This window comes from Oncorhynchus tshawytscha, linkage group LG07 (genome assembly GCF_018296145.1).
Source record: "Oncorhynchus tshawytscha isolate Ot180627B linkage group LG07, Otsh_v2.0, whole genome shotgun sequence".
Classification (NCBI taxonomy): domain Eukaryota; kingdom Metazoa; phylum Chordata; class Actinopteri; order Salmoniformes; family Salmonidae; genus Oncorhynchus; species Oncorhynchus tshawytscha.
This window is the reverse complement of record NC_056435.1, coordinates 48587716-48615364: the sequence shown is the minus strand read 5'-3', so window position 1 is coordinate 48615364 and position 27649 is coordinate 48587716. Positions and strand designations below refer to the sequence as shown.

The following is a 27649-nucleotide window of genomic DNA, read 5'->3' as shown; positions in this document are numbered from 1 at the left end:
TGATATGCCTACAAATACATCACAATGCTGCAGACACCTTGGAGAAACGATAGAAAGGGCAGGCTCATTCCCGGAGCATTCACAGCCATATAAGGAGACAATGGAAAACAGAGCCTCGAAAATTTTGCCCATTTCCTGGTTGAAGTTTCATCTTGGTTTCACCTGTAGCATGAGTTCTGTGGCACTCACAGATAATATCTTTGCAGTTTTGGAAACGTTAGTGTTTTCTTTCCAAAGCTGCCAATTACATGCATAGTCGAGCATCTTTTCGTGACAAAATATTGAGCTTAAAACGGGCACGTTTTTTTTATCCATAAATTAAAAGAGCGCCCCCTATATCCAAGAAGTTAATCATAGCCTCAATTTTGTCCAGCACATTGAATATAGTTACGGAGTCCCTATAATCCTAGATTCAGATCATTCATGCGAGAGAACATCCCTTGTCAGCAAGAGCCTTTCCGTGGATGCTGCAGCGTACCCAAGTGGTGTCGGGAGCAACTGCGACAGGTAGCCTAGTGGTTAGAGCGTTGGACTAGTAACCAAAAGTTTGCAAGATCGAATCCCCGAGCTGACAAGGTAAAAATCTGTTGTTCTGCCCGTGAACAAGGCAGTTAACCCACTGTCCCTAGGCCATCATTGCAAATAAGAATTTGTTCTTAAATGACTTGCCTAGTTAAATAAATGTAAAATAAAAAAGTCTCCCTGTCAGTACAGATACCAACACATCTTGACCACAAGTCCATTTGATGTCACAAAGCTGTCCAGTACTTAAAAAATATCCTCTTCTGTTGTCCTGGTTTCCAACATCTGTTGACTCATCCAGTTGTAACGCATATAATTCACTGGCTTGTATGCGACGCAGTAATTGTTTCAAAACATCTCCTGCCATGTCACTGATGCGTTGTGAAAGTGTTGTTTGATGAAGGCATTGTCTGTATAGTGTTTTTGGGCCTTCTCTCCCAGCATTGTCCCAGCCATATCTGCGGTAGCAGGAAGAATTAAGTCCTCCACAATAGTATGGTGCTTGCCTGTCCTAGCCACTCGGTAGCTCACCATATAAGACACTTCTAGCCCCTTCTTATGGTATCTGTTGCTTTTATACATATCTTACTACTTGAAAGTCATCTTTATTCTCTCTCAAACTTCCGTGGCCTATTTTTTTTTTTTTTTCAAATTGCAATGTTTTTTGTTTCTAAATGTCTGCGCAAGAGTGAAGGTTTCACTGAGTTGAGAGAGAACCGTTGAACATATAACACACTGTGGCTGAGGAAAGGCACTACTCCAAATATAAGTGAAACCCAAATCAATGTAGTTCTCATCATATTTGCGCCTCTTTGATGGTCCTGAATTAAAAATGGGTTAAATCAACAACAACAAAAACTCCCCCATCAACACACAATTCCCCATAATGAGAAATGGGTGACACTACATTTTGAATTATTATTATTTTTTAATATTTTTTTTATGTGAATCACAATTTTATTTGGAGGTACCCCCAATGCCATTGCGCATACCCCAGTTTGGGAATACCTGGCCTACATGATGATTATGGACAAAAAAGTGAGATTGACAAATAAAAAATAAACGGCAGCCAAGAATCGATCATCATGTCACCAGAATACGGAGTTCTCTTTCCGTACTCTATTGGAAAGGAGCATCAAGTTCATCACCTTGCATTTTCACCACCCTGTGAAGTTCATAACTTATTTCATCAAGTTTTAATGCCACATGCACAAGTACAGTGAAATGCCTTTCTTGTAAACTCTAATCCCAAAAATGCAGTAATCATAATTTATTTAATCTGTAGCCTAATAAACTGCATGCTTTCTCAACAAATCAAAATGGAAAGACCACACATGTCATCGCGTCACTCCACGTTTCCTTCAATATGATGGTTATTATATCAATATTTGCATATAAAAGCATGTTTCCATTAGGCCTGTTATGATATTTATCTGACTTTACGTGCATAAAAAGGTAGGATGGAAACCTGGTTAGTGTCAAGTATTGTGTGTGTTCATTTTGCCGTATGTTTATCCTTGTAAATCTAACCAATCTTACTCTAGTTTGAATTGACAGAAATTTGCAATTTTCATTCTGTGCAGATTGAATAGCTAATATTGTTATGCTCTGTGTGTATAGGGGTGAAGCCGTACGCTTGTTCCATGTGTGACATGAGGTTTTTCCAGCGTTACCACCTGGAGAGACACAGCCTCACTCATACGGGTATGAGTCCTCTTTCCGTACCCATCTCACATAAAACAAGCGACCCATTTTACTCCTGTTTGTCACGGAGCAGCCTCTCAGTAGAAATGTATTAAGTGTAAAATAAATATGTATTTCTTACATGAGTCTGCCAGCCTCAGGAGCTCACGATGAGACAAATCTTTATGCTAGGACAAAAATTGTGGCATTCATATACACTACATGGCCAAAGGTATGTGGACACCCATTCAAATTAGAGGATTATACTATTTCAGCCACACTCGTTACTGACAAGTGTATCAAATCCAGCACACAGCCATGCAATCTCCATAGACTAACATTAACAGTAGAATGACAATTACTGAAGAGCTCGGTGATGTTCAACGTGGCATCGTTATAGGATGCCAGCTGTCCAACAAGGAAGTTTGTCAAATTCCTGCCCTTCTAGAGCTGTCCCGATCAACTGTAAGTGCTTTTTTTTTGTGAAGTGGAAACGTCTAGGTGCAACAATGGCTCAGCCGTGAAGTGGTAGGCCATACAAGCTCACAGAATAAAACCGAAGAGTGCTGAAGCGCGTAGCGTGCAACAATCGTCTGTCCTTAGTTGCAACACTCACTATCGAGTTCCAAACTGCCTCTGGAAGCAACATCCGCACAAGAACTGTTAGTTGGGAGCTTCATTAAATGGGTTTCCATCACCAAGCAGCTGCACACAAGCCTAAGATCAACATACGCAATGCCAAGTGTCGGCTAATGTGGTGTAAATCTCACCGCCATTGGACTCTGGAGCAGTGGAAACACCTTCTCAGGAGTGATGAATCACTCTTCACCATCTGACAGTCCGACAGACGAATCTGGGTTTGGCGGATGCCAGGAGAAGGTGACCTACCCGACTGCATAGTGCCAACTGTAAAGTTTGGTGGAGGAGGAATAATGGTCTGGGGCTGTTTTTCATGGTTCGGGCTAGGCCCCTTAGTTCCAGTGAAAGGAAATCTTAATGCTACCTCATACAATGACATTCTAGACGATTCTGTGCTTCCAACTTTGTGGCAATGCCACCATGCAAAAAGTGAGGTCCATACAGAAATGGTTTGTTGAGATCGATGTGGAAGAACTTGACTGGCCTGCACAGAGCCCTGCCCTCAACCCCATCGAACACCTTTGGGATGAATTGGAACGCGGACTGCAAGCCAGGCTTAATCGCCCAACATCCATGCCGACCTCACTAATGCTATTGCGGCTGAATGCTGCGGGGACTTGCTTCCTAAGTTCCAACATCTAGTGGAAATCCTTCCCAGAGGAGTGGAGGCTGTTATAGCAGCAAAGGGGGAGGAACTCTATATATAAATGCCCATGATTTTGGAATGAGATGTTCGACAAGCAGGTTTCCACATACTTTTGGCCATGTAATGTGGGTGGAAATGCAGACATACTATATAGTGATATGTATTTGACCATTCTGACACTTAAAATGTTTGAAACTATTAGACTTATGCGGAAAAAGTCTGTCTCTTGCCCACAGAGGGAATGGTCTCTCACTCTCTCTCGATGTCTAATCCTTGTACATGATTTACTGGTAGTTGTTCATGGCTAGGTAGCTCAAATGTAATTGATAATGGCTTGAAGTTGGTACAGAATGTGGCTGATGACTATTTTCTAAGTTTTGTAGATAAAAACAAGTTCTTAGCCAAATAGCTTATTTTGATGTGAGCGTTAACTGCCTAATTTATAGCTAACGTTTTTGTGGTAGAATCCTGACATTTGTTGCTATTGAACCCAAATTGACCTTTGGCTTTTGTTAATTGAGCTTGATTGGGCATAATAACATTTTGTTTTTACCTTAAATGCATGCTTGATTGGAGACAAACAAAGGTTAAGACTTAATCGGGAAGTAATTGCTCTCTATAGCAACAAACATTTACACCTCTAGTAATATACCTAATCAGTCCTTACATTTTAATGAAATGTATGCTCGTAGTTTGGGATTAGGGAATTGGTATGTGTTCCACTTTATATAATAAGAGCACTAGCTAATATATTGATACTCTGCGTGTGTGTGTGTATAGGGGTGAAGCCGTATGCATGCAACATGTGTGACATGAGATTCTTCCAACGTTACCACCTGGCGAGACACAGCCTCACTCATACGGGTAGGCGCCCCCTCACCATAGCCCTTATAGAGTAACATTGTAGTGCTAACCAGGTTTCCTCAATGAAGTGAGTTAACATACAGTACCAGTCAAAAGTTTGGACCCCTACACATTCAAGGTTTTTCCTTATTTGTATTTTCTAAATTGTAGAATAATCTTTTTTGGTTACTACATGATTCCATGTGTGTTATTTCAGTTTTTATGTCTTCACTATTATTGTACAATGTTGAAATAAAGAAAAACCCTGGAATGAGTAAGTGGGTCAAAATTTTTGACTGGTACTTTACATGACCATAAACTCAAGTTTGGGTATAATTTTTTTTAAATCTTGGTAATCTCAGGCGCTTTGTACAATACTCCATGATTTTAAATGAATCTCCATGTATTTGTCAAATTGTATTAAGTGTCTTCAGATAGAGTTCTGTAGCTGAAAGCCATTATCATACTATGATCATGCTAGAAAAGTATATTCTCTTACAAGGCTTGACATCATAGTGACAACTTGGTGCATTTAAAAAAATTAAAAAAAGATGTTGGCCGCTAGCTAAAATATTGATGTTCTGTGTGTATAGGGGTGAAGCCATACGCTTGCAACATGTGTGACATGAGGTTCTTCCAGCGTTACCACCTGGCGAGACACAGCCTCACTCATACGGGTATGAGTCCGCACACCATGCCCTTTTTATTTATTTATATTTATTTTTTTACAATGGGCTGGAAACACTGATGTTGCACCAATTCACAAGTTTCTTATGTTCTTGCATACACTGGCGTGTAGCCTCAACAAACTAAAGTTTAAGAACCGCTAAACAATTTGTGGCTTTCAGTTAATATCTCTGGATTCACTGGATTAGTATCTTGGCAGTATGGTTGAAAATTGCCCAAGCAACCCTTTAGTGAGAGTGCATTAATTAGCTATATTTCTATACAGAAATGACTGCGGTATGCTCGTGATTTGTTTTAGGTGACTTAATAGCCATTTAAATATTTTGAATGGAAATCAACTGTGTTGAACACTTATGTCAGTGCAAGTTTGCATGGCTGTGACGTTTAATTGCTGCCAATGTTCTGGCATGTCTGGCTTTCTTTGAGTGTGTTAAGGACTCTAGTTTATCAAAGGGCAAGATGCAGACTTTTCTAAAGTTGGTGTTCTGTGTGTGTATAGGGGTGTATTGACTGGTGCTCTGTGTGTGTATAGGGGTGTATTGACTGGTGCTCTGTGTGTGTATAGGGGTGAAGCCGTACGCTTGTTCCATGTGTGACATGAGGTTCTTCCAGCGTTACCACCTGGCAAGACACAGCCTCAAACATACGGGTATGGGTCCTCTCACCATACCCATCTCACATATGTTGGCTACGGATGGAGACCAAGAAGTTGTTTATAGAAGTTCTTTGGACAAGTTGCACCGCTGCCACTACTTTAAAGCCTCTACCTTTACTAGGCCACTGAGTTCCAACTTTTTCATACATATATTGGTGTCTGGCACAATTCAAACCCAGTTAACACATGTTCTTAAAACAAGCCTTTCTATATTCACATGACTGGTGCAGGTACACTCTTGGTTTAGATTTATTCTAAAGTTTGGTGCTCTGTGTGTGTATAGGGGTGTATTGACTGGTGCTCTGTGTGTATAGGGGTGAAGCCGTACGCTTGTTCCATGTGTGACATGAGGTTCTTCCAGCGTTACCACCTGGCGAGACACGGCCTCACTCATACGGGTATGAGTGCTCATTTACCATCTTACTCTCAGTACTTTTTTACTGGAGCTGCTGACTCAAAATTATTCAGTTATGAATAGTTGTATGGTTAGACTACTAAGTTAGACAGAAAATTCATTGTTGAATGTCCTTGTGTTGGTAAACCCTTCTCAATCTCAGTGAATGAAATAAAGAGGCTTTGTTGGAAACTACTGTCCACTATAAAGAAAAATCCCCATGTTATCAAATATTAGAGTGATGTCATTATGTATTAAGAATGTATTGTTTCATTATTATTTTTTTGGTCAGTGATCTCTAACCAAGTTCCTCATAATTGACTATTTGTAACAAGGGGAGAGATTATCACCAGATGACATTGTTTTTTAACTTTAGAGAAAATCATTGTATGATATGAGGAATGTAATTGCTAGTACTCTTAAGGGTAAGGACACTCTTTATCGAAGTATGGTTTTTCATTGTATGTGATTGTTTATACTATTTAAGTTGTAAAGCAGGAAATTGAGCACGCAAATGTATAGAATAGAATAAAACTGCAACAGAAAGATGGCTAATATTTGTATGCTCTGTGTGTTTAGGAGTGAAGCCGTATGCTTGTTCCATGTGCGACATGAGGTTTATTCAGCGTTATCAACTGGAGAGACACAGCCTCACTCATACGGGTATGTGACCTCACTTTGAATCCCTCCCTCTCGCTTCAATCTGGCCTCAGATGCCATGCATGAGCCCCACTGCATTGTGGTTAAATGAGTCGCCCCCCATGTGATGTTGGGGTAAAATGGAATTTAATTGATACATATGGCTGCATCAAACTCGAATTTGTATTGTTAAAGGCATTTTATTTAGAAATTAGACTGCATTTATGCTTAACCTGTTCTGAAAGGAAACATGGCTTTCTGAGAGAAAGATGTTGAATATTGTTCCACATAGGCAGAAGATTTCCAAGGTAACCAGTTTAGAGGACTGATGGATTCTTCTCCAACCCTTAAATCAATGCACATCATTAGTTAACCAGCATCATATCATGTTTAGAAATTAGGCTTGTTAGTGAAATGAACCCATTTAATCAAGCCCCAGGTCTGATATAAAATCTTTAAAACCCATCTTGGAGTTGAGCTAGAGTCTGGCTAAGAGCCAAAATTTTAGGCTGCAACATCGGTCTTTCAAAAAATGTCCAATGGGAGCCATCTTTGATGTAGGGCTGGTCGGTATACCGTATTTTACTATATTACCGGTATTGATGCACGGACCTGTTTGGGTTTTTACTTTACCTAATATAACTATTTTTCTAAGTTTGGTTTGTTAAATGTAATACGCAACTCCCAGCGCGTTTCCACCGTTTTGCTACTTTATTTGTCTTTCTCCCTCCTGCTGCACTACACTTTCCACACTAAGCTCTGCCCACTCACTCGAGAGGGTAGCTGCTCGACCACGTGAGTCACAAGCACTTTCTTGCCGTTAACTCAGTACTGCAGTCTGCATGGTTAAATAGCAAGTTTTGACTAAAATAAATCTTGTTAGCCGCTAATACTAATATAGCTAGTTAGCTGGCTAGCTAGCGTACTAAATGTACCAAGAGTCAGTACAAATGTAGCCATCTAATACAGCATGGTACCAGTGCTGGTGTAGGCCTAGATAAGCATGTTTTGAACAACCTATATCTTTTTAAATCGGAGAGGAAAAGGTAAAGCATGAATATGTTTTCTAAGCTACATGATTGAAGAAAATAACATGTAATGTAACACCTAATTAGGGTCAACTGGAAACACTGACTAGTACTTTGGTTCCTACCCTTTCAATAATTCCTCCCTGGTTTATTCAGTCTTTGTAGTGTTAAACAACAATATATTCAATTTGCTGTCCACGATAGTCTAACTATATAATTAGAACATTAATTCTATTTCCATTCCAACAGTTCACCAATTAACTAGGCTTTGTTTTTTTGCCCATATCATGCAGCCCTGCATGGCACAGTGTGGAAATTATAACAAAAATGCAATCGATTCAACCATATAAAACAATAAGAATAGCGAAAAGTCCATTGAAATCACGTATGCGTTTTCACCCTAGGGTCATGAACTATACTGAACAAAAATATAAACACAACATACAACAATTTTACTGAGTTAGAATTCATATAAGGAAATCAGTCAATTGAAATGAATTCATTAGGCCCTAATCTATGGATTTCACATGACTGGGGAGGGGTGCAGCTAACTGAGCCATGCCCAGTTCTTCCCTACAAAAGGGCTTTATTACAGACGAATACTGTCCAGCTGTCTGGGTGGCTGGTCTCAGAAGATCCCGCAGGTAAAGAAACCAGGTATAGGTCCTGGGCTGGCATGGTTACACGTGGTCTGCGGTTGTGAAGCCATTGGCCGTACTGCCAAATTCTCTAATACAACGTTAGAGGTGGCTTATGGTACAGAAATGAACATTGAATTCCCTGGTGGATATTCCTGCTGTCAGTATGCCAATTGCACACTCCCTTATCTTGACACGTCTGGCATTGTGTTGTGACAACTGCACAATTTACTATGGCCTTTTATTGTCCCCAGCACAAGGTGCACCTGGTTTATGATTATGCTGTTTAATCAGCTTCTTGATATGCCACACCTGTCAGGTGGATGGATTATCTTGGCAAAGTTGAAATTCTCACTAACAGGGATGTAAACAAATTTGTGCACAACATTCGGGAGAAATAAGCTTTTTGTACATATTTTATTTTAACATTTTACATGTTGAGTTTTATAGGTTTGTTCAGTGTAGGTACTCATAAAACATTTAGAATTGTTATTATTCAAAACTTTAAATGCCGTCATGTGAAAAATATATGATAGTTTGACCATATCGCCCAGCCCTACTTTGATGGATTTCAGGATTGTAGCATGAGAGTCGGACGGCTTCAGGAGTTTGAGACGTCACAATAGCATGGCAAAAATCACATGGTTGTGTGAATGTGTGTGATGTTTAAATATGTACCAACTGCCTAAAATTTTCACATCTAATGTTCATATGAACAGCATGACGTGAAGCCATCTGTCCACCAGTATTTTCACCCAAAATTCTAACCTGACTCGGAAATTGCAATTGTTATTAGCTAAACCATTGGCAGCGAGTAGCCACGCTTAGGCTACAACAGTTGTTTTGTGGTGTATTATTGCAGTGTATTAGGGCACTACCTTTCTTAGCATTACCCTTTGAACATGGAAACGGCCCAATATGGCCTACTCATTGGGCACTGAAATCGTGTCCCAATTGGATTAGTAGATTGCACCTTTTTGACCAACCACTGAAACAACATTTTCTGTCAAAGTAATTTGTCTGGTGAACAAGACCAAAACTTTGCTAAGCTTATTGAGCTACAGTAAAGTTAAGATCGATCATTTTTGGCAGTTGACATTTTTTTATACTGAAGTTGGTGCTCTGTGTGTATAGGGGTGAAGCCATTTGGTTGCACCATGTGTGACAAGAGGTTCTTCCAGCGCTACCACCTGGCAAGACACAGCCTCACTCATATGGGTATGCACCTGCTCACTGAATCCCTGTAATTGAACCCTAGTATATAGGGTTTGCAGGTTTTATGCACAAAAAAAGATGAGCACAATTTTATTTGCAGGTTTGATATCAAAGTCCATAATTCAATTTCAGGATGAGAATGGTTAGGTTTGCCACCAGGTGACATCATCAGCTCGTGTTGTGGACAAAAGCTTTGAAAAACACATTTAAAAATATCTCACTTATTTGGGGGAAACATTTTTTAAGATTTGTTAATCGTGAGCATATTATGGCAAGTATAGTGGTAAACTACCAATCAATTTAACTTCCAAGTATATTCATATCTAAACCTAAAATTCGAGGCTCTGAAATGATGTATTGATGCTCTGTGGGTTTAGGTGTGAAACCTTACGCTTGCACCCTGTGTAACATGAGGTTTGTTCAGCGCTACCACCTGACAAGACACAGCCTCAAACATACGGGTACAGTCCGCTCACCGTACCTATCACACATACAAGCTAGTATAGGATGTTAGTAAAAATGTCACAGGCACACGTTCAATAAAGATGTAAGACTTTGCAAAAATAGCAGTTGATTTGATCAGGTATTTATGATAAATTAGTTAAAGATTAAATAAAAAGTACAATATATTTAATTTTCAAGACATGCTGGAGTAGTGATGACTAAAGACGGGCATTTCTATACATAATGATTGTGATTTGTAGTCCTTTACAAGTGAACTCCTTTGGTGAAAACTGTAATATTGCATCATTGCTATGTTGTACTTGCGAAGTTCCCAGTAGCACTAGGTCATAAACTGCCACTAAAACCACTTTCTTTTTGCAACTTTGTAAATTGAGCGCTTTAAAAAAGCTTTGAACTACCAGCAGATAATGTCATCAGTTCATCTACTGTATCATTAAGTGCAATTTCCTTCATTCTGAAGTCTGGATGGACGCCTTGTAAATTGTGGTTCATCATAAATGAATTATGTTTTATTGGCCAATCCAAAATTTGCTCACTATACCAACACCTTTTTGATTAACTCCCAAAACCGCAAGCTTTTGAGTTGGTAGTGTAATCGGATTCTTCAGGATGAATAGCAAGGAAGTCATCGCATGGATCAACATCAGGGTTTTATAAGCTATCAATTTATGATAATGTATATGCCTGAACTTAATATTGGAACACTTCAATTTATGAAGTGCGGCATAAAATAATAATGTTCTGTGTGTATAGGGGTGAAGCCGTACGCTTGCACCATGTGTGACAAGAGGTTTTTCCAGCGAGACCACCTGCGGAGACACAGCGTCACTCATATGGGTATGGGTCCCTTCACCGTACCCATGTCATTAATCCACACCTGAACCCTAGTATACAGAGTTGGAAGGGTTTAGCCTATATGCTAGCTACTGCGTGAATCAAGGATGGCCAAGAATTTGTTTATGATGAAATAACATTTTAGATTGTTGGATAAATCATGGTTCTAGGGATGTTAAGGGGGGCTACCAACTGAAAACCTTAAATTCTGCTGTTTGAAAGCAGCATGTTGATAAGAATGTTGCACTATTGATAAATTGTTGATGGTACTGAATGTGGTGTAGTTTATGGTATTAGATCATGAACTTCTCATCATCCAAGTGCAATTTCTTACATTCTCAGCTCCGTGGATGGACGCCTTGTAAAATTGTCTCATCCTAATCGAATTATGTTTAATTGGCCGTCCTTAATTTGCGCACCTTACTTTTTTGATAGACCCCAAAAATGCAAGCTATTGAGGTGGTAGTGAAATCGTATTCTTCAGGGTGAATACCCTGGAAGTTATGGTGCGTTCGAGTGCTGTTGGAAATCCCAAAATATGAGGCCCGGACTCTGAAATAACCACTTGAAGGACATTCCAAATTGTTAGAGGGGGGAAACTTGGGCCCCAAATGTTTTGTTTTGGACCAAAATATAAAAAAAATGTAAAATGTAAAACAAAGCCATTTACAATGTAGCTAGCTTGACACATTGTCAATGTAAGCAAGCTAGCAACATTGGTTCTTCGCCATTAAGCTTAAATCTCATTGGTTGAAAAATTGTGAGTGCCAACTAAAATAGCACTTGAACGCACTCATGTCATAACGATGACTTCACCAACTGGGAAATACGAGATTCTGAGGACCAGTCAAACACACCACCATTGACATCAGTGGTTTATCAAAATCTATTTAGTATAAATGTATATGCCTAAGCTTAATTTTGGAAGACCTCAGTCAATGGAAAGTGAGACATAAAGACATTTTGTATTTTCTGTGTGTACAGCGGTGAAGCCGTTCGCTTGCACCATGTGTGACAAGAGGTTTTTTCAGCGCCACCACCTGCAGAGACACAGCATCACTCATATGGGTATGGGTCCGCTCACCGTACCCATGTCTTTAAGATCAGGGTACACCTGAACCCGAGTATACATAGTTGGCGAGGTTTAAACACTTTAACTCAATAATATTTGAATTAAGCAAGTGTTACCATAATTGGTTTTCTTGCATCTCAAAAACACCTTTAAAAACACTCAATCCTTCTGCTTGAAATTAGCACGTTGATAACAATAACAGAGCTAGGTACATTTTTTTATCCTACTGTATTTGGTGTGAAGTTAATGGTAAAAGATCAAACTTGTCATCAATTTCTTACATTCTACATTTTATTGGCCACCCTTAATTCTTGCACCTTGTCAACACCTTTTTGATAAAAATAAAATTTAAAAAACACACACTATTGAGGTGGTGGAGTATTTAGATTCCTCAGGGTGAATACCCTGAACGTTAACGACATCAGTGATTTATTTTTTATATGAAATCGATGTAGTATAAATGTATATGCCTGAACTTAATATTGGAAGACTTTAATCGATGGACAGTGAGACACAAAATAATCTGTGTGTGTGTGTGTGTGTGTGTGTGTGTGTAGGGGTGAAGCCGTACGCTTGCACCATGTGTGACAAGAGGTTTTTTGAGCGCCACCGCCTGCGGAGACACAGCATCACTCATATGGGTATGGGTCCGCTCACCGTACCCACATCATTAAGATCAGGCTACACCTGAACCTTAGTATACATATTCTCAAAGCACCAGACCCCCCCCAAAAGCTCAGAAGATCTGGTATATACCTGAACTTAATATGGAACACTTCAATCGATGGAGAGTGCAGCATTAACATAATGCTGTTCTGTGTGTATAGGGGTGAAGCCGTTCGCTTGCACCATGTGTGACAAGAGGTTTTTTCAGCGCCACCACCTGCGGAGACACAGCATCACTCATATGGGTATGGGTCCGCTCACCGTACCCATGTCTTTAAGATCAGGGTACACCTGAATCCTAGTATACAGGGTTGGCAGGATTTATATGCTAGTCATGCACAAAGAAATGTATAGATAATATATATATATATATATATATATTTATTATTATTATTATTTGCGGATAGGTTGGATATGAAAAACACAATTTTCCATAAGTTTGTATGGACAGCAGTGGCTTATAAACAATTCATTTAGTTTAACTGAATACACATAATATTGGAAGACTTCAGTGGATTAATTCTGAGAACCAAAGTAATGTATTGTTCTGTGTGTATAGGGGTGAAACCGTACGCTTGCACCATGTGTGACAAGAGGTTTTTTCAGCGCCACCACCTGGCGAGACACAGCGTCACTCACATGGGTATGTCATTAAGGCTATTGGTGAAATGTTTGCATGTTAGGTTTGATATTCAAAACGTCCATAATTCCATTTCTTCTAAGGACAAGGGCTTATATTACTACCAGATGATGTCATCAGCTCATGTGATGTGTTTTGCTATTTTGGGAAAAACAACTACACCGACTGTTCGATAACTCGCACCTCAATAGCATGTGGATTCGGATCTCTTCCAAATTGTCTTCTATTTTCAACCCGAGACTATTTAAATTGAGCAGGTGTTATCATACTTTTTTTCTTGTAACCTTAACAAGAAGTAGTTAAAGTAATTCTACCATCCAAAAACGGGTCCATTCTGCTGCGTGAAAGCAGCACGTTGATAACACTGCTTATTATTAGCTCTCTTGTAATTCCGTGTCAAGTGGTGTTTTAGGTATGAGAGAAATCACACTTGATGACAAGTTCATGTTTACATTCTGAACCCAGTGGATGGAAAGCCCTATATTTTCTACCATTTTAAAAGTGAGTTCTGTACAGATTACGTTTTTTGCTCAACCCCAATTCCCACGTAAAACAAAAAAAATGTGTGCTTTGTTCGACTCCAATGACCACCGCGAGTTATCGAAGTGGCGGTGTAATGACATTTTCAGTGTTAATCCTCTGTTATAATTGCATAGGTTTACAACAGTGATTAATAAACAATCAATCAAGTATAAACTCATACACATGCTGTTCAATAGATTCACACGTCTTTGAAGGATGGAGTGTGAAACAGAAAAATAATAAAACATTCTTTGTGTATAGGAGTGAAGCCGTATGGTTGCACCATGTGTGACAAGAGGTTTTATCAGCGCCACCACCTGGCGAGACACAGCGTCACACATATGGGTATGGTTCTGCTCACTGTACTTCTGTCATTAAAGGGATAGTTCACCCAAATTAAAAAATTACATTGGTTTCCTTACCCTGTAAGCGGTCTACGGACAAGGTATGACAGCAGTACATGCTTTGGTTTAGATTCCCTGGCACTGTGTCCAAATACTGGAGTTTTAGCAATTGTGGCACAAATCACATTCAAATCATGGTACCGATATCATTTTCAGGCATGTTCAAATCATCGACGTGACTGAGCTGCACAGTACATTTTTGACACTTAGATGATTTGGACATGTGCGGAAAATGCTAATATCGGTACCATGACTTGAATGGGATTTGTGCTATAAATAGTAGCATTTTTCGTGCCTCCCGAGTGGCGCAGCGGTCTAAGGCACTGCAGTGCTTGAGGCTTTACTACAGATCCGGGTTCGATCCCGGGATGTGTTGCGACTGGGAGACCCATGAAGCGGCGCCCAATTGGCCCAGCGTTGTCTGGGTTAGGGGATGGTTTGGCTGGCCGGGATGTCCTTGTCCCATCGTGCTCTAGGGGCTCCTGTGGCGGGCCAGGCACATGCACGCTGACAGGGTCGCCAGTTGTACAGCGTTTCCTCCAACACATTGGTGCGGCTGGCTTCCGGGTTAAGTGAGCAGTGTCAAGAAGCAGTGCGGCTTGGCAGGGACATGTTTCAGGGAACGCATATGGCTCTCGACCTTCGCCTCTCCTGAGTCGTCTGTATGGTAGTTGCAGCGATAGGACAAAACTGTAACTACAAATTGGATATCACGAAGTTGGGGAGAAAAAGGTGTCAAAAAATACATTTTATATTTAAAAAAGAAACAAACACTATTAGCATTTGGAAACCGTGCCAGGGAAATAAAACCTAAGCATGGATTGCTGATGTACCTTGTCCATAGACCGCTTACAGGGTACGGAAACCAATGTAATTTTTGCAATTTGGGTGAACCATCCCTTAAAGATCAGGACACACAAACCCTAGTATACAGGGTTGGCAGGATTTATACGCTAGTCATGCACAAAGAAATGTTTTGGTGAATATATAATATTTTGTAAGTTATGTTTGATATGTAATTACCCTTGAGAATGAAGCTAATATTACCACCAGATGACATCAGCTCATGGGATGTGTGCAAAATGTATTACCAAGAAATTGGCAAAAAAAAACAAGTACATTGACCACTCCTTAACTCATGCATCAATAAGATTAAAAACTTAGTTGTGGAGATGTCTTCCAAACATGTTTTTATTTTCAAGACAGACAGTTATAATAATTGTTATTGGAAACTGCAGAAACGGTTAAAGATGTCTACAATCTGAAAACACCCAATCCTGCTCAGTATTGCCAACTTGGCCACTTTACACTAGTCGCTAGATCTAGCAACATTTTGGACCCCTGAAAGTGACTAGGAGTCAGGACGAATTCAGCAATTATTTAAAGCATTCTCGAGCGTTTGTCTCAAGAATTTTCAGAAATTTGCGACAGGCTATGTAATGATCACATGCCTTGAAAATGTGTGTAATCTAACAACTTCTATTGACAATGTGTAGACAATAGCTTTTTTCCCCAAAAAAAGTTGGCAACACCGGCCCTGTTGCGTGAAGGCAGAATGTTGATAATAACAGCACTTAGTGCATATTGTCAGTCCAGCTGTTATTGTGCCTGATGTTTATGGTAAACCTAATATTGGAAGATTTCAATATGGAGTGTGAGGCATTACAGTAATGTATTGATATTCTTGTGTGTGTGTATAGGGGTGAAGCCATACGGTTGCACCATGTGTGACAAGCGGTTTTACCAGCGTTACCTCCTGGCAAGACACAGCCTCACTCATTTGGGTAGGGGTCCGCTCACCGTACCCACCTTACCCAAGATCAGGCTACACCTGAACCCCAGTATACAGGGTTGGCAGAATTTATATGCTAGTCATGCTCAAAGGAATGTATTCAGTGCCTTCACAGTGTTCATACACCTTGAATTATTCCACATTTTGTGTAACAGCCTAAATTCAAAATGGATTTCTAGATTTTCTTGCCTATCTACACGCAATACCCCATAATAACAAGTTAAAACATGTTTGCAGATTTATTCAAAATAAAATACAGGTATCTAATTTACGTAAGTATTCACACCCCTGAGTCAATATTTTGTAGAAGCACCTTTGGCAGTGATTACAGCTGTGAGTCTTTCTGGGTAAGTCTGAGCTTTACACACCTGGATTGTGCAAATTTGTCCATTGCTTTAAAAAATTATTCTAGCTCTGTCAAATTTGTTGTTGATAATTTCTAGACAATCATTTTCAGGTCTTGCCATAGATTTTTCAAGTAGATTTAAGTCAAAAATGTACCTCTGCCATTCACTGTCTTCTTTGTAAGCAGCACCAGTGTAGATTTGGCCTTGTTTTAGGTTATTGTCCTGCTGAAAGGTGAATTCATCGCTCAGTGTCTGGTTTACCTCTAGGATTTTGCCTGTGCTTAGCTCCATTCTGTTTCTTTTCTATCCTAAAAAAACTCCCCATTCCTTAACTATTACAAGCATAACCATAACATGATGCAGCCACCACTATGATTGAAAATATGGAGAGGGGAACTCAGTAATATGTATTGGATTTGCCCCAAGCAACACTTTGTATTCAGGACAAAAAGTAAATTGCTTTGCTATATTTTTTGCACTATTACTTTAGTGCCTTGTTGCAAACAGGAAGCATTTTTTAAAGTATTTTTTATTCTGTACTGGCTTCCTTTTCACTCTGTCAATTAGATTTGTACAATGTTGATCCATCCTCAGTTTTCTCCTATCACTGCCATTAAACTCCGTAACTGTTTAAGTCACCATTGGCCTCATGGTGAATTCCCTGAGCGGTTTCCTTACACTCCGGCAGCGTCGTTAGGAAGGACGCCTGTATTTTTGTAGTGACTGGGTCCATTGTATATTATTTATTTATTGATATATATATATCTATCTACCAGTAGCTGCCCTTCTTTACGAGGCATTGGAAAACCTCCCTGGTCTTTTGCGGTTGTTTGAAATTCACCGCTCGACTGAGGGGCCTTACAATTATCTGTATGTGTGGGGTACAGAGAGAAGCACATTTTTACTCCTGAACTTATTTAGGCTTGTCATAACACATACATTTTAAATTCAGGCTGTAACACATCCAAATTTGGAGGAAGTCAAGGTGTGTGAATACTTTCTGAATGCAATATAGGTGAAATATATTCTCTACATTTTAGGTTTGATCCCCCAAAACGTTAATAATATAATTTCACTTAAGGATTTGAAAAGGCTAGTTTTACTACCAGATTACATTTGATGAGATGTGTGGTGGATATAAGCGGTTAAAAAAAATGCATGAAACTTAATTGTCCAAAAAATGATCACTGAAAACACAGGACGTCATGCCTCAATAAGTTTCAAATTGGATTAACTCCCAGTTGTAGTGATGTCTTTCAAAATTGTATGTGTATTTTAAATCCAGACAGTTTATGGTGTATTAGTGAAATGACAGTTATTGGAATCTGCAGAAAGGGTTAAAGATGTCTGCATTCTGAAAACACCTTCTCCTGCTCCGTATTTCCAACTTGGCAATGTTGCACTAGTCATTAGATCTTTCAGTCCCCCTTCTCATTTTCCCCCCTAAAAGTGGCTAAGGTAAATTCAGCATTATTTAAGGATTATTTTACCTGTTAGTTTTCAAAAAGGAAGTGACTTTCCTGCAGTGATTTGGCCTAGTCAGAACAGCAGCGTACACACTCACTGTGCTGATGATGATCACATGCCTTACAAATGTGTGTTTTGAAGTTATCATGGAAATCAATTGTCTACTTTATCTACAATTTTTGTAACATTGTGCTGCTAACAATAGCTGGTTTCTTATCCCACAAAGTTGTCAACACCAGTCCTGTTGTGTGAAGGCAGAATGTTGATGACAGCACTTGGTGTATATTGTCTGTTGTGCTGTATTTGTCTGAACTTTATGGAAAACTTAGTGGAAGACTAACAAGAGGCACAAAGTAACGTATTGATGCCCTTGTGTGTATAGGGGTGAAGCCATATGGTTGCACCATGTGTGACAAGAGATTTTACCAGCGATACCACCTCTCAAGACACAGCCTCACTCATTTGGGTAGGGGTCCGCTCACCGTACCCACTGTACCCAAGATCAGGCCACACCTCAAGCCTTGCTTATAGGGTTAGCAGGATGTACAGGAACAGTCGCACCTACTCATTCCAGGGTTTTTCTTTATTTTTACTATTTTCTACATTGTGTAATAATAGTGAAGTCATCAAAACTGAAATAACACATATGGAATCATGTAGTAACCAAAAAGTGTTAAACAAATCAAAATATATTTTGAGATTCTTCACTGTAGCCACCCTTTGCCTTGATGACAGCTTTGTACACTCTTGGCATTCTCTCAATCAGCTTCATGAGTTAGTCACCTGGAATGCATTTCAATTAACAGACGTGCCTTGTTAAAAGTTAATTTGTGGAATTTCTTTCCTTAATGTGTTTGAGGCAATCAGATGTGTTGTGACAAGGTAGGGGTGGTATACAGAAGATGGACCCATTTGGTAAAAGACCAAGTCCATAGTTTGACAAGAACAGTTCAATTAAGCAAAGAGAAATGACACTCCATTACTTTAAGACATGGTCAGTCAATCCGGAAAAAGACCTTTGAAAGTGCCGTCGCAAGAACCATCAAGCACTATGATGAAACTGGCTCTCATGAGGACCGTCACAGGAATGGAAGACCCAGAGTTACCTCTGCTGTTGGAGGATAAGTTCATTAGAGTTACTAGCCTCAAATTGCTGCCCAAATAAATGCTTCACAGAGTTCTAGTAATAGACACATCTCAACATCAACTGTTCAGAGGAGACTGTGTGAATCAGGCCAAATTGCTGCAAAGAAACCACTACTAAAGGACACCAATAAGAAGTAAAGACTTGCTTGGGCCAAGAAACATGAGCAATGGACATTAGAACTGTTGAAAAACTGTCCTTTGGTCTGATGAGTCCACATTTGAAATGTTTGGTTCCAACCACCATGCCTTTATGAGATGCAGAGTAGGTGAACAGATGACCGCCGCATGTCTGGTTCCCACTATGAGGCATGGAGGAGCTGGTGTGATAGTGCTTTGCTGGTGACACTGATTTATTTCGAATTCGAGGCACAATTAACCAGCATGACTACCACAGCATTCTGCAGCGATGCGCCATCCCATCTGGTCTGCGCTTAGTGGGACTATTATTTGTTTTTCAACAGGACAATGACCCAACACACCTCCAGGCTGTATAAGGGCTATTTGACCAAGGAGGAGAGTGATGGAGTGTTGCGTCAGATGACCTGGCCTCCACAATCAGCTGACCTCAACTGAATTGAGATGGTTTGAGATGAGTTGGACTGCAGAGGGAAGGAAAAGCAGCCAACAAGTGCTCAGCATATGTGGGAACTCCTTCAAGACTGTTGGAAAAGCATTCCAGGTGAAGCTGGTTGAGAGAATGCCAATAGTGCTCAAAGCTGTCAAGGCAAAGGGTGGCTACTTTGAAGAATCTCAACTATAAAATGTATTTTGATTTAACACATGATTCCATATGTTATTTCGTAGTTTGTAGAAAATTTTATAAATAAAGAAAGAACATTGAATGAGTAGGTGTCCAAACTTTTGACTGGTACTGTATATGATAGTCATCATGCACAAAGAAATATAGGTGAAATATATATTGTTAGGTTTAATATCCAAAAAAGTCCAGAATTTCCATAAGTTTGGATGAGAAGGGGTAATTTTACTATTAGATTACATCATCAGCTCATGTGATGTGTTGTGGTTGTGGACTAAAGCATTGATAAATACATTTTAAAAAATATTTGGAGAAAACATCTCCCTGATTCTTCCACCTGAATCCCCTGTAAGTCATTGCATGAATTGAAATTAGTGGTAAAAATCAGTTTAGCGTAAATGGATATACTGTACTTAAACTTCCTATTGGACTTAAAATGGTGCAAGGCACGAAAATAATATCTCAATGCTTTGTGCATTTAGGTGTGAAACCTTACGCTTGCACCATGTGTGACATGAGGTTTGTTCAGCGCTACCACCTGACAAGACACTGCCTCACTCATACGGGTACAGTCCGCTCACCGTACCTATCACACATACAAGCTAGTAAAGGATGTTCGTAATGTATTTTCACACACGTAATGAAGGACTGCTAGAAAATAAAAATTTCTCATCTACATAGTTTTGTAGTGATAAATTAGTAAATTGTTGATTTTAAGTTTAAAATACTGCAGCAACACAAATTAATATTTGTAATACATTCTAGTACAAGTTCCATTTTTGTATTGTTTAAAGCTAGACCCCTAAAGATCTTCAGCTAATTTAGCGATCATGTGGATGTTGAGATAATAAAAACATTTATTTGAACAATAAATCTATAACAATCTATTTCCTGCTATTCCAAACATGAATTGGCCAAGCACTTCCATAAGTAAAACGATATCATATTGTAAGCTTGTTGTGAGACATTGTCTGCAGCTAAATAGCTATTGCTATAATCATTTTAGTGAAGAATTTAGTTAAAATTTGAAACTACAACTATTTTTTACATTGTCTAATGATTATTTTAGCTAGTTATTTTTGCAGTGGGATTATACGTTCTGCGAAGGCTTTGACACACAATTACAGATTTTGCTTAGTTTTATTCGGTGCTTAGTTCACAATTAGTTCACAATTGCGTGTGTTGATTGTTGTTAATTAGCTAGTAGTGTTTTATGATGAAAAAAAGTAGTGTTCATTAGAGCTTAATAAACAAGTCAGATTGCCACGTCTTCTCATCCTTGTGATCAACAGCCCCCATCTTCAGGGTCCACATCGTGATATGACACGTAAAGCACTCTTACTGTAATTGTTACATGCTTATGGTAGCAAACAATTATCTCACAATAGTATTTGTAGTGCTAACTTGATTTTTGTGTTGTACTCTTTGGAGTGAGAGCTAATGCATTGCTCTGTGTGTGTAGGGGTGAAGCCGTATGCTTGTTCCATGTGTGACATGAGGTTTATTCAGCGTAACCACCTGGAGAGACACAGCCACACTCATACGGGTATGCCCCCATTTACTGTACCCTTATCCCCAATAAAGGCTATTTTAACCAAAACAAATATACGATCACAACAAACTCGAGTTTGGATTGTCATGTCATTTGATGAGCTGTTGAACCAGCCTCAAACTATCAAAACTTTTCAGGGGCATCGAGTTGGTTTGATTTAAAAAGCAAAAACAAATATCAGTTTCCACTTTTATCTACACATAATGAGTTGATGACAAGACATCTTAAAATGTTACCACAAGTTTAGTTTCTTATCCTTAATTCCTGTCCAGAAACTGGCTCATATTCAGTAGTTTGTCTTAGTTTTGATGTCAGAAGATCTAAAGAAACAGTATCCCATCACATTAACAAACATTTGTAGATTGGTTATTGTAACCAGTAGACTTTTAAGAGTAAATCATATACAGTTTGTGGTTGGACTCTGTGGATTTGATGTGATGAATCTGTTTGTGTGCTCTTTTAGGGGAGAAGCCGTTTGCTTGTGACATGTGTGACATGAGGTTTATCCAGCGTTACCATCTGGAGAGACACAAGCGTGTCCACAGCGGAGAGAAGCCTTATCAATGTGAGCGATGCCAGCAGGTAAAATAACTTTGACACAGACGAGGCACAGAGAAAGAGGCACACACATACCCAGGCACGTACATATACACACCTGCATTGGAGAGATGCCATCTGTGTGAGCAGTGCCAACACGTAGAAGAACGTGCGTTGCGTGCTGGTACTGAGGAACACATACACACCCAGACATGCTCACGAAGCAAGGAGAGAGCGTTATGCCCTCTTACGTTACAAAACATCTGCCGCAGGGTGAGCAGTGACCGCACATTGGAGAATGGTGTCACAGAGGCACATGTACACGCTGATAGACACGTAGCAAAGACATGCTCTACCAGGTTAGAATTTTATTTTTTAGGGTGAGCAGTGCCAGCACATAAGAGAATGTACTGCATTGGTCATGCACACACACACGGATATACCAACATACGTTGCCTGCCCACATTAAAAATAAGTCTTCTCCTTATGAGCTGTGCCCGCAGGTAAGAGAATGTATGCACATACTCTGACATGCAGTCACATTGGTAGCCATGAAGTGCTTTGAAAGGTTGGTCATGGCTCACATCAACACCATCATCCCGGAAACCCTAGACCCACTCCAATTCACATACCGCCCCAACAGATCCACAGATGACGCAATCTCAATCGCACTTCACACTTCCTTTTCCCACCTGGACAAAAGGACCACCTATCTGAAAATGCTGTTCATTGACTACAGCTCAGCGTTCAAGACATTGCAGTGCCAGGACAGCACACTCTCCCTCAACGTGAGCAAGACAAAGGAGATGATCGTGGACTACAGGAAAAGGAGTGCCGAACACATCCCCCTTCACAGGGCTGTAGTGGAGCGGGTCGAGAGTTTCAAGTTCCTTGCTGTCCACATCGCCAACAAACTATCATGGTCCAACCACACCAAGACCGTTGTGACGAGAGCACGACAACGCCTTTTCCCCCTCGAGACTGAAAATATTTGGCATGGGTCCCCAGATCCCCAGTTCTACAGCTGCACCATCGAGAGCATCCTGACCGGTTGCATCACTGCCTGGTATGGCAACTGCTCGGGATTCGACTGCAAGGCGCTACAGAGGGTAGTGCGTACGGCCCGGTATATCACTGGGGCGAAGCTTCCTGCCATCCAGGACCTATATACTAGGCAGTGTCAGAGGAAGGCCCAAAAAATTATCGCTCCAGTCATCCTAGTCATAGACTCATAGCTACCGCACGGCAAGCGGTACCCAGAGTGCCAAATCTAGGTCCAAAAGGCTTCATAACAGTGTCTACCCCCAAGCCATAAGACTCCTGAACAGCTAATCAAATGGCCACCCAGACTATTTACAAATTGACCCCCTTTGTTTTTACACTGTTGCTGCTCGCTGTTTATTATCTGTGTAGGCACTTTACCCCTACCTACATGTACAAATTACCTTGACTAACCTGTACCCCCGCACATTGACTCGGTACTGGTGCCCCTTGTATATAGCCTCATTGTTATTTTATTACTTTATTTCGTCTATTTTCTTAACCTACAATGCAGTTCTAAGAAAATAAAGTTAAGGGCTTGTAAGTAAGCATTTTACGGTAAGGTCTACACCTGTTGTATAATATTGGATTTGACCCACATGCACCAGAAAAGCCCATTGACCAAATGGACACAATGGGCTTAATTTTATTGGGCATGTGTACACACTCATCTGTTTAAATGAATGCTGCATAAATCCTCCATGTATGTGTTGTAGAACTTCTCGCGGACGGACCGGCTGCTGCGACATCGGCGGCTGTGCCAGGGCCGTGGTGTGGCCAAGGTGGAGAACCAGCCGTGCTGCGAGCCCCGTCCTTACTCCCAGGAGCCCCCACCCGCTCCACCCACCTGGAGCCCCCTTCACCCACCCCCTGGTCGACTGGCTGTCTGACTGACATTCCCTCCCATCCTCCCTCCCTCCATACACACACACCATCTCCCAGAGACAGGACAGGCCACCTAGTCTCACTCAACCCTGCACTCAGTGGCGCCACACTCTGGCAAAGACTGATCCTTCATCTCGGGTCCTGAGGTTACTATGACAGCGGGACAGATGTTTTTGTCTTCTTTTGAGAGCGAGTTTCCTTCGATAATCGCTGGTCTATTTTGTACTTAATCTATTTTTTAAAAGTTGTTTTTTTATTATTATTTAGATGTATTGTTTGTGCTGTTGGTGGTACTCTCTGGTAGAGGGGGTGGGTGTTAATGTTTGTTACACCATAACAATGATGAAGTGGGATATATATATATCTATATAACAAACAACACAGGACGTTTGTAGAAAATGTAGTTTGTGAAAGAAAAAAAGAGTTGTCAGACAATGGTACAGGTGTCAGAACTAAAACTAAAAAGGGGTTCCATAAAGTTTGATTTTAGGACGATATAGGCAAGTGGAGGATGTCCTAACAGGTCAGAAGTGAAGGGTCAGGTCAGAGGATATTGTGGTTCTTGTTGGATAAAGTTGCTGATGACTCAGGAAGTGGAACAGACATGATGATAGCGTTAGCAAGTTACATTACACCCTTTAACGGTGTATGTACAGAGGTCTATGGGAGCAGGTCGCAGGCTCTCTTTTACAGTCAGTTCTTATAACGATGTACGTGGAAAACAACGGCACAAGATGGCAGCTTCAGCAAGTTCCATTACTTTGTTTGTACAGATCCTCATGTTGAGAGCATAGCAGGAGGTATACACAGTCTTGTGGCCTTAGAGCGTGCTTATGTTATTTGTTTAATTTGCCTTTTGTTTTTTTTAGTTCATGGTTTAATTATCATTTTCAGATACGATTATAAGGATGCGCCACTGCCTTTTTAAAAGCTGGGTATGTTTTTCCAAAGCTGTCACCCTTATAGAACACTGCTTACTACAATGGCACTATAAGGCATAGGCAAATATTCCTTCATCTGTTCGTTGAGAATTGATATAGTGCTGGTTATTATTGGTAATAATTTAACCCTGGGTTCCTGAATGATTACGTGAGGGGAGTTTGACAATTCCAGTGAGATGCTAATAGTGCTAACTTCAATTTGTCAGGCAGTGCTTTGGCCAGCTAAAGGCCATACAGATTCTTTTTCTCATAGTTAAATGAACACTTTGCTACACACTAACAAATGCCTTTAACTGAGATTGGGGTAGGTGTGTATAAAGGATTTCTGTCATGTTCTTTCGGGGGTTAGCCTTAACTCGAATAAGATCTCTCTTAAATAATCATTGTAGTGTAAAATTATATTGTAATGAATGACTGTAACCTGTACTGAACTTTTGAACATGTCTGTGGTTTACCCCCTCCAAGTGTAATGGCTACAGAGCACAGAGATGCTTTCATTAATGTCTATCTACTCTTGTCCTGGTTAAACAGTATTCCTATTGGTGGTGTTCCACAGCAGCCTGTCTGTGGGCTTGTAGAGCAGTTTAGGGATCTCTGAGACCTGGTACTGAGGACCAGTGTGTGCTGGACTTCACTTAAACCGAGTCATTGAATTGAATGATTCTCAATGTCGCCAGGCTACTACTGTTAGTGAAACCAATGTACTTTTGTTTATTTAGTAATGCCAAATGTATATTCCAGAGATGTTGCGATGTACAGTCTGCAGTAGTTAAGATATTTAACTGTTTTTAAAATGCCTGCGTGATTAAAACAGGGGTATTCTAGTACCAGGGTTAAGAAACTGCAGCTTACGGTATGATTTGGCAACCCCTTGCCCCAAGAAATGTGGAAAGGATGCCACCTGTAACCACCACTACCCACTAGTGAGGCCACAGGGCAAGGTTGGTTGCCATTAACTGTTAAAGCCCTCTCAGTTCTGTCCTTTTAAGTATTGTTCTTAATCTCATGATGAAAATGCAATAGAATCTTTTGAGTCTGATCATTTAATACAGTGAGGTTTATTTTCTTCCAAGGGTCAGGTAAAGGATGATGCGGTTAGAGAAGAGCTCCTTGCTCTCTGCTCTACTGTATTTGACGATTCTGGTAATGTTTCAAGGACCTTTTTTTCTGATAATATAAACACTGGAGTGATAAAAACAAAAGTAAAAAACATGAAATATGGATTTGAAAAATTCAAAACTGTTCTAGATTTTAGTCTTTAAACAGAGCCTCTTACTACTCAACTTGACAAAGATGGCAGAACCATTTGGATCAGTACTGTGTTGAGAGACCAGGGCGTTTTAGTAATTTCAAGATTAGAGGTGGTAGTCCCTCAAGAAAATGACTGTTTTTATACACATCCCCTTCTATTTGTAGTGAATTATATTGATAGAAATATTAGGTAAGCAACAGCATCTACATTAGCTATCACAAGTTAGTATTTTCTTTGTCTTTATTAGTCTTGCATGCAGAATTATGGTCCTCAGTTAAGATAGGATCTTATATTGATTATTATTTTGTCTAAGCAAAATACGTGCATAAAAATAACTTCTTAAAAAAATGTTACATTTGATTATTGTAAAAATGGGGAAACTAATATGTACCCTTGTGATCCAATTAGTTTTAATTGTAAGGGGAGAGGCTTCCTACCATTATGCTGAAATAAAATACTTTATAAAAGACTTGAGTTTTGTTTCCTCTGTTTACGCCAACAGCCTTGTCTGGGGGGATAATCAGTGATATGAATATATCAAATTGTATTGGTCACAGACGTGTTTAGCAGATGTTATTGCGCGTGTAGCGAAATGCTTGTGAAAGTGATGTTCTTTGAGGGCCGTCGCGGTATCGGCTTGAGGGGGGATATACATAGCTGTGACTAGAACCGAAGAAAATTGTCTTGGGAGATAAAACAGTCAGCATTCGTTTGAGGTATTCTAGGTCGGTTGAACAAAAGGACTTGAGTTCCTGTACGTTATCACAATTACGCCATGAGTCCTCAAGAGGGTACCAAAGTTGAGAGGAAATATGAGATGTGTACAGAAAGGCTAGTCAGTGTCATATTGTAGATTCCTGATAATCAAGAGTACCAGTCTAAACTATCATGCCAAATTCTCATTGTCGTGCCAAACACATTTGTCTTGACAATGAGCACGAACTGATCTGGGACCAGGCTAATATCACACCATTACCTGGCTAGAATGTATGTTCTTTGAAGGTTTATTGAAACATTGCTAAGCTACATACTCATTATTGGGACTGATATATATAAATAAAGGGAACACTAAAATAACACGATCTGAATGAATGAAATATTCTTCTTAAATACTTTTTTCTTTACATAGTTGAATGTGCTGACAACCAAATCACAAAAATGATCAATGGAAATCAAATGTATCAACCCATGGAGGTCTGAATTTGGAGTCACACTCAAAATTAAAGTGGAAAACCACACTACAGGCTGATCCAACTTTGATGTAATGTCCTTAAAACAAGTCAAAATGAGGCTCAGTAGTGTGTGTGGCCTCCATGTGCCTGTATGACCTCCCTACAACGCCTGGGCATGCTCCTGATGAGGTGGCGGATGGTCTCCAGAGGGATCTCCTCCCAGACCTGAACTAAAGCATCCGCCAACTCCTGGACAGCCTGTGGTACAACGTGGCATTGGTGGATGGAGCGAGACATGATGTGCTCAATTGGATTCAGGTCTGGGGAACGGGCGGGCCAGTCCATAGCATCAATGCCTTCCTCTTGCAGGAACTGCTGACACACTCCAGCCACATGAGGTCTAGCATTGTCTTGCAATAGGAGGAACCCAGGGCCAACCGCACCAGCATATGGTCTCACAAGGGGTCTGAGGATCTCATCTCTGTACCTAATGGCAGTCAGGCTAACTCTGGCGAGCACATGGAGGGCTGTGCGGCCTCCCAAAGAAATGCCACCCCACACCATGACT

General features: G+C 40.2%; 1 protein-coding gene across 50 annotated transcripts in view; it reads left to right on the top strand.

Annotated features, from left to right (window-relative positions):
• LOC112254687 (gastrula zinc finger protein XlCGF58.1) overlaps positions 1–26378 on the top strand; it is a 38542-nt gene extending 12164 nt beyond the window's left edge. For 3 of the 50 annotated variants that reach the window (XM_042324513.1, XM_042324511.1, XM_042324512.1), the window contains 20 exons: positions 2143–2226; positions 4271–4354; positions 4927–5010; positions 5586–5669; positions 5990–6073; positions 6649–6732; positions 9509–9592; positions 9967–10050; positions 10808–10891; positions 11873–11956; positions 12518–12601; positions 12788–12871; positions 13186–13269; positions 14050–14133; positions 15893–15976; positions 18181–18264; positions 20184–20267; positions 21164–21247; positions 21717–21835; positions 23548–26378. In XM_042324513.1, the coding sequence (XP_042180447.1) occupies positions 2143–2226; positions 4271–4354; positions 4927–5010; positions 5586–5669; positions 5990–6073; positions 6649–6732; positions 9509–9592; positions 9967–10050; positions 10808–10891; positions 11873–11956; positions 12518–12601; positions 12788–12871; positions 13186–13269; positions 14050–14133; positions 15893–15976; positions 18181–18264; positions 20184–20267; positions 21164–21247; positions 21717–21835; positions 23548–23721 (1805 nt within the window). In that variant the 3' untranslated portion in view covers positions 23722–26378. The remainder of the gene's footprint in view (positions 1–2142; positions 2227–4270; positions 4355–4926; positions 5011–5585; positions 5670–5989; positions 6074–6648; positions 6733–9508; positions 9593–9966; positions 10051–10807; positions 10892–11872; positions 11957–12517; positions 12602–12787; positions 12872–13185; positions 13270–14049; positions 14134–15892; positions 15977–18180; positions 18265–20183; positions 20268–21163; positions 21248–21716; positions 21836–23547) is intronic. The other 47 variants (XM_042324525.1, XM_042324520.1, XM_042324536.1 and 44 more) reach the window with 44 other exon arrangements.
• The last annotated feature ends 1271 nt before the right edge of the window (positions 26379–27649 follow it).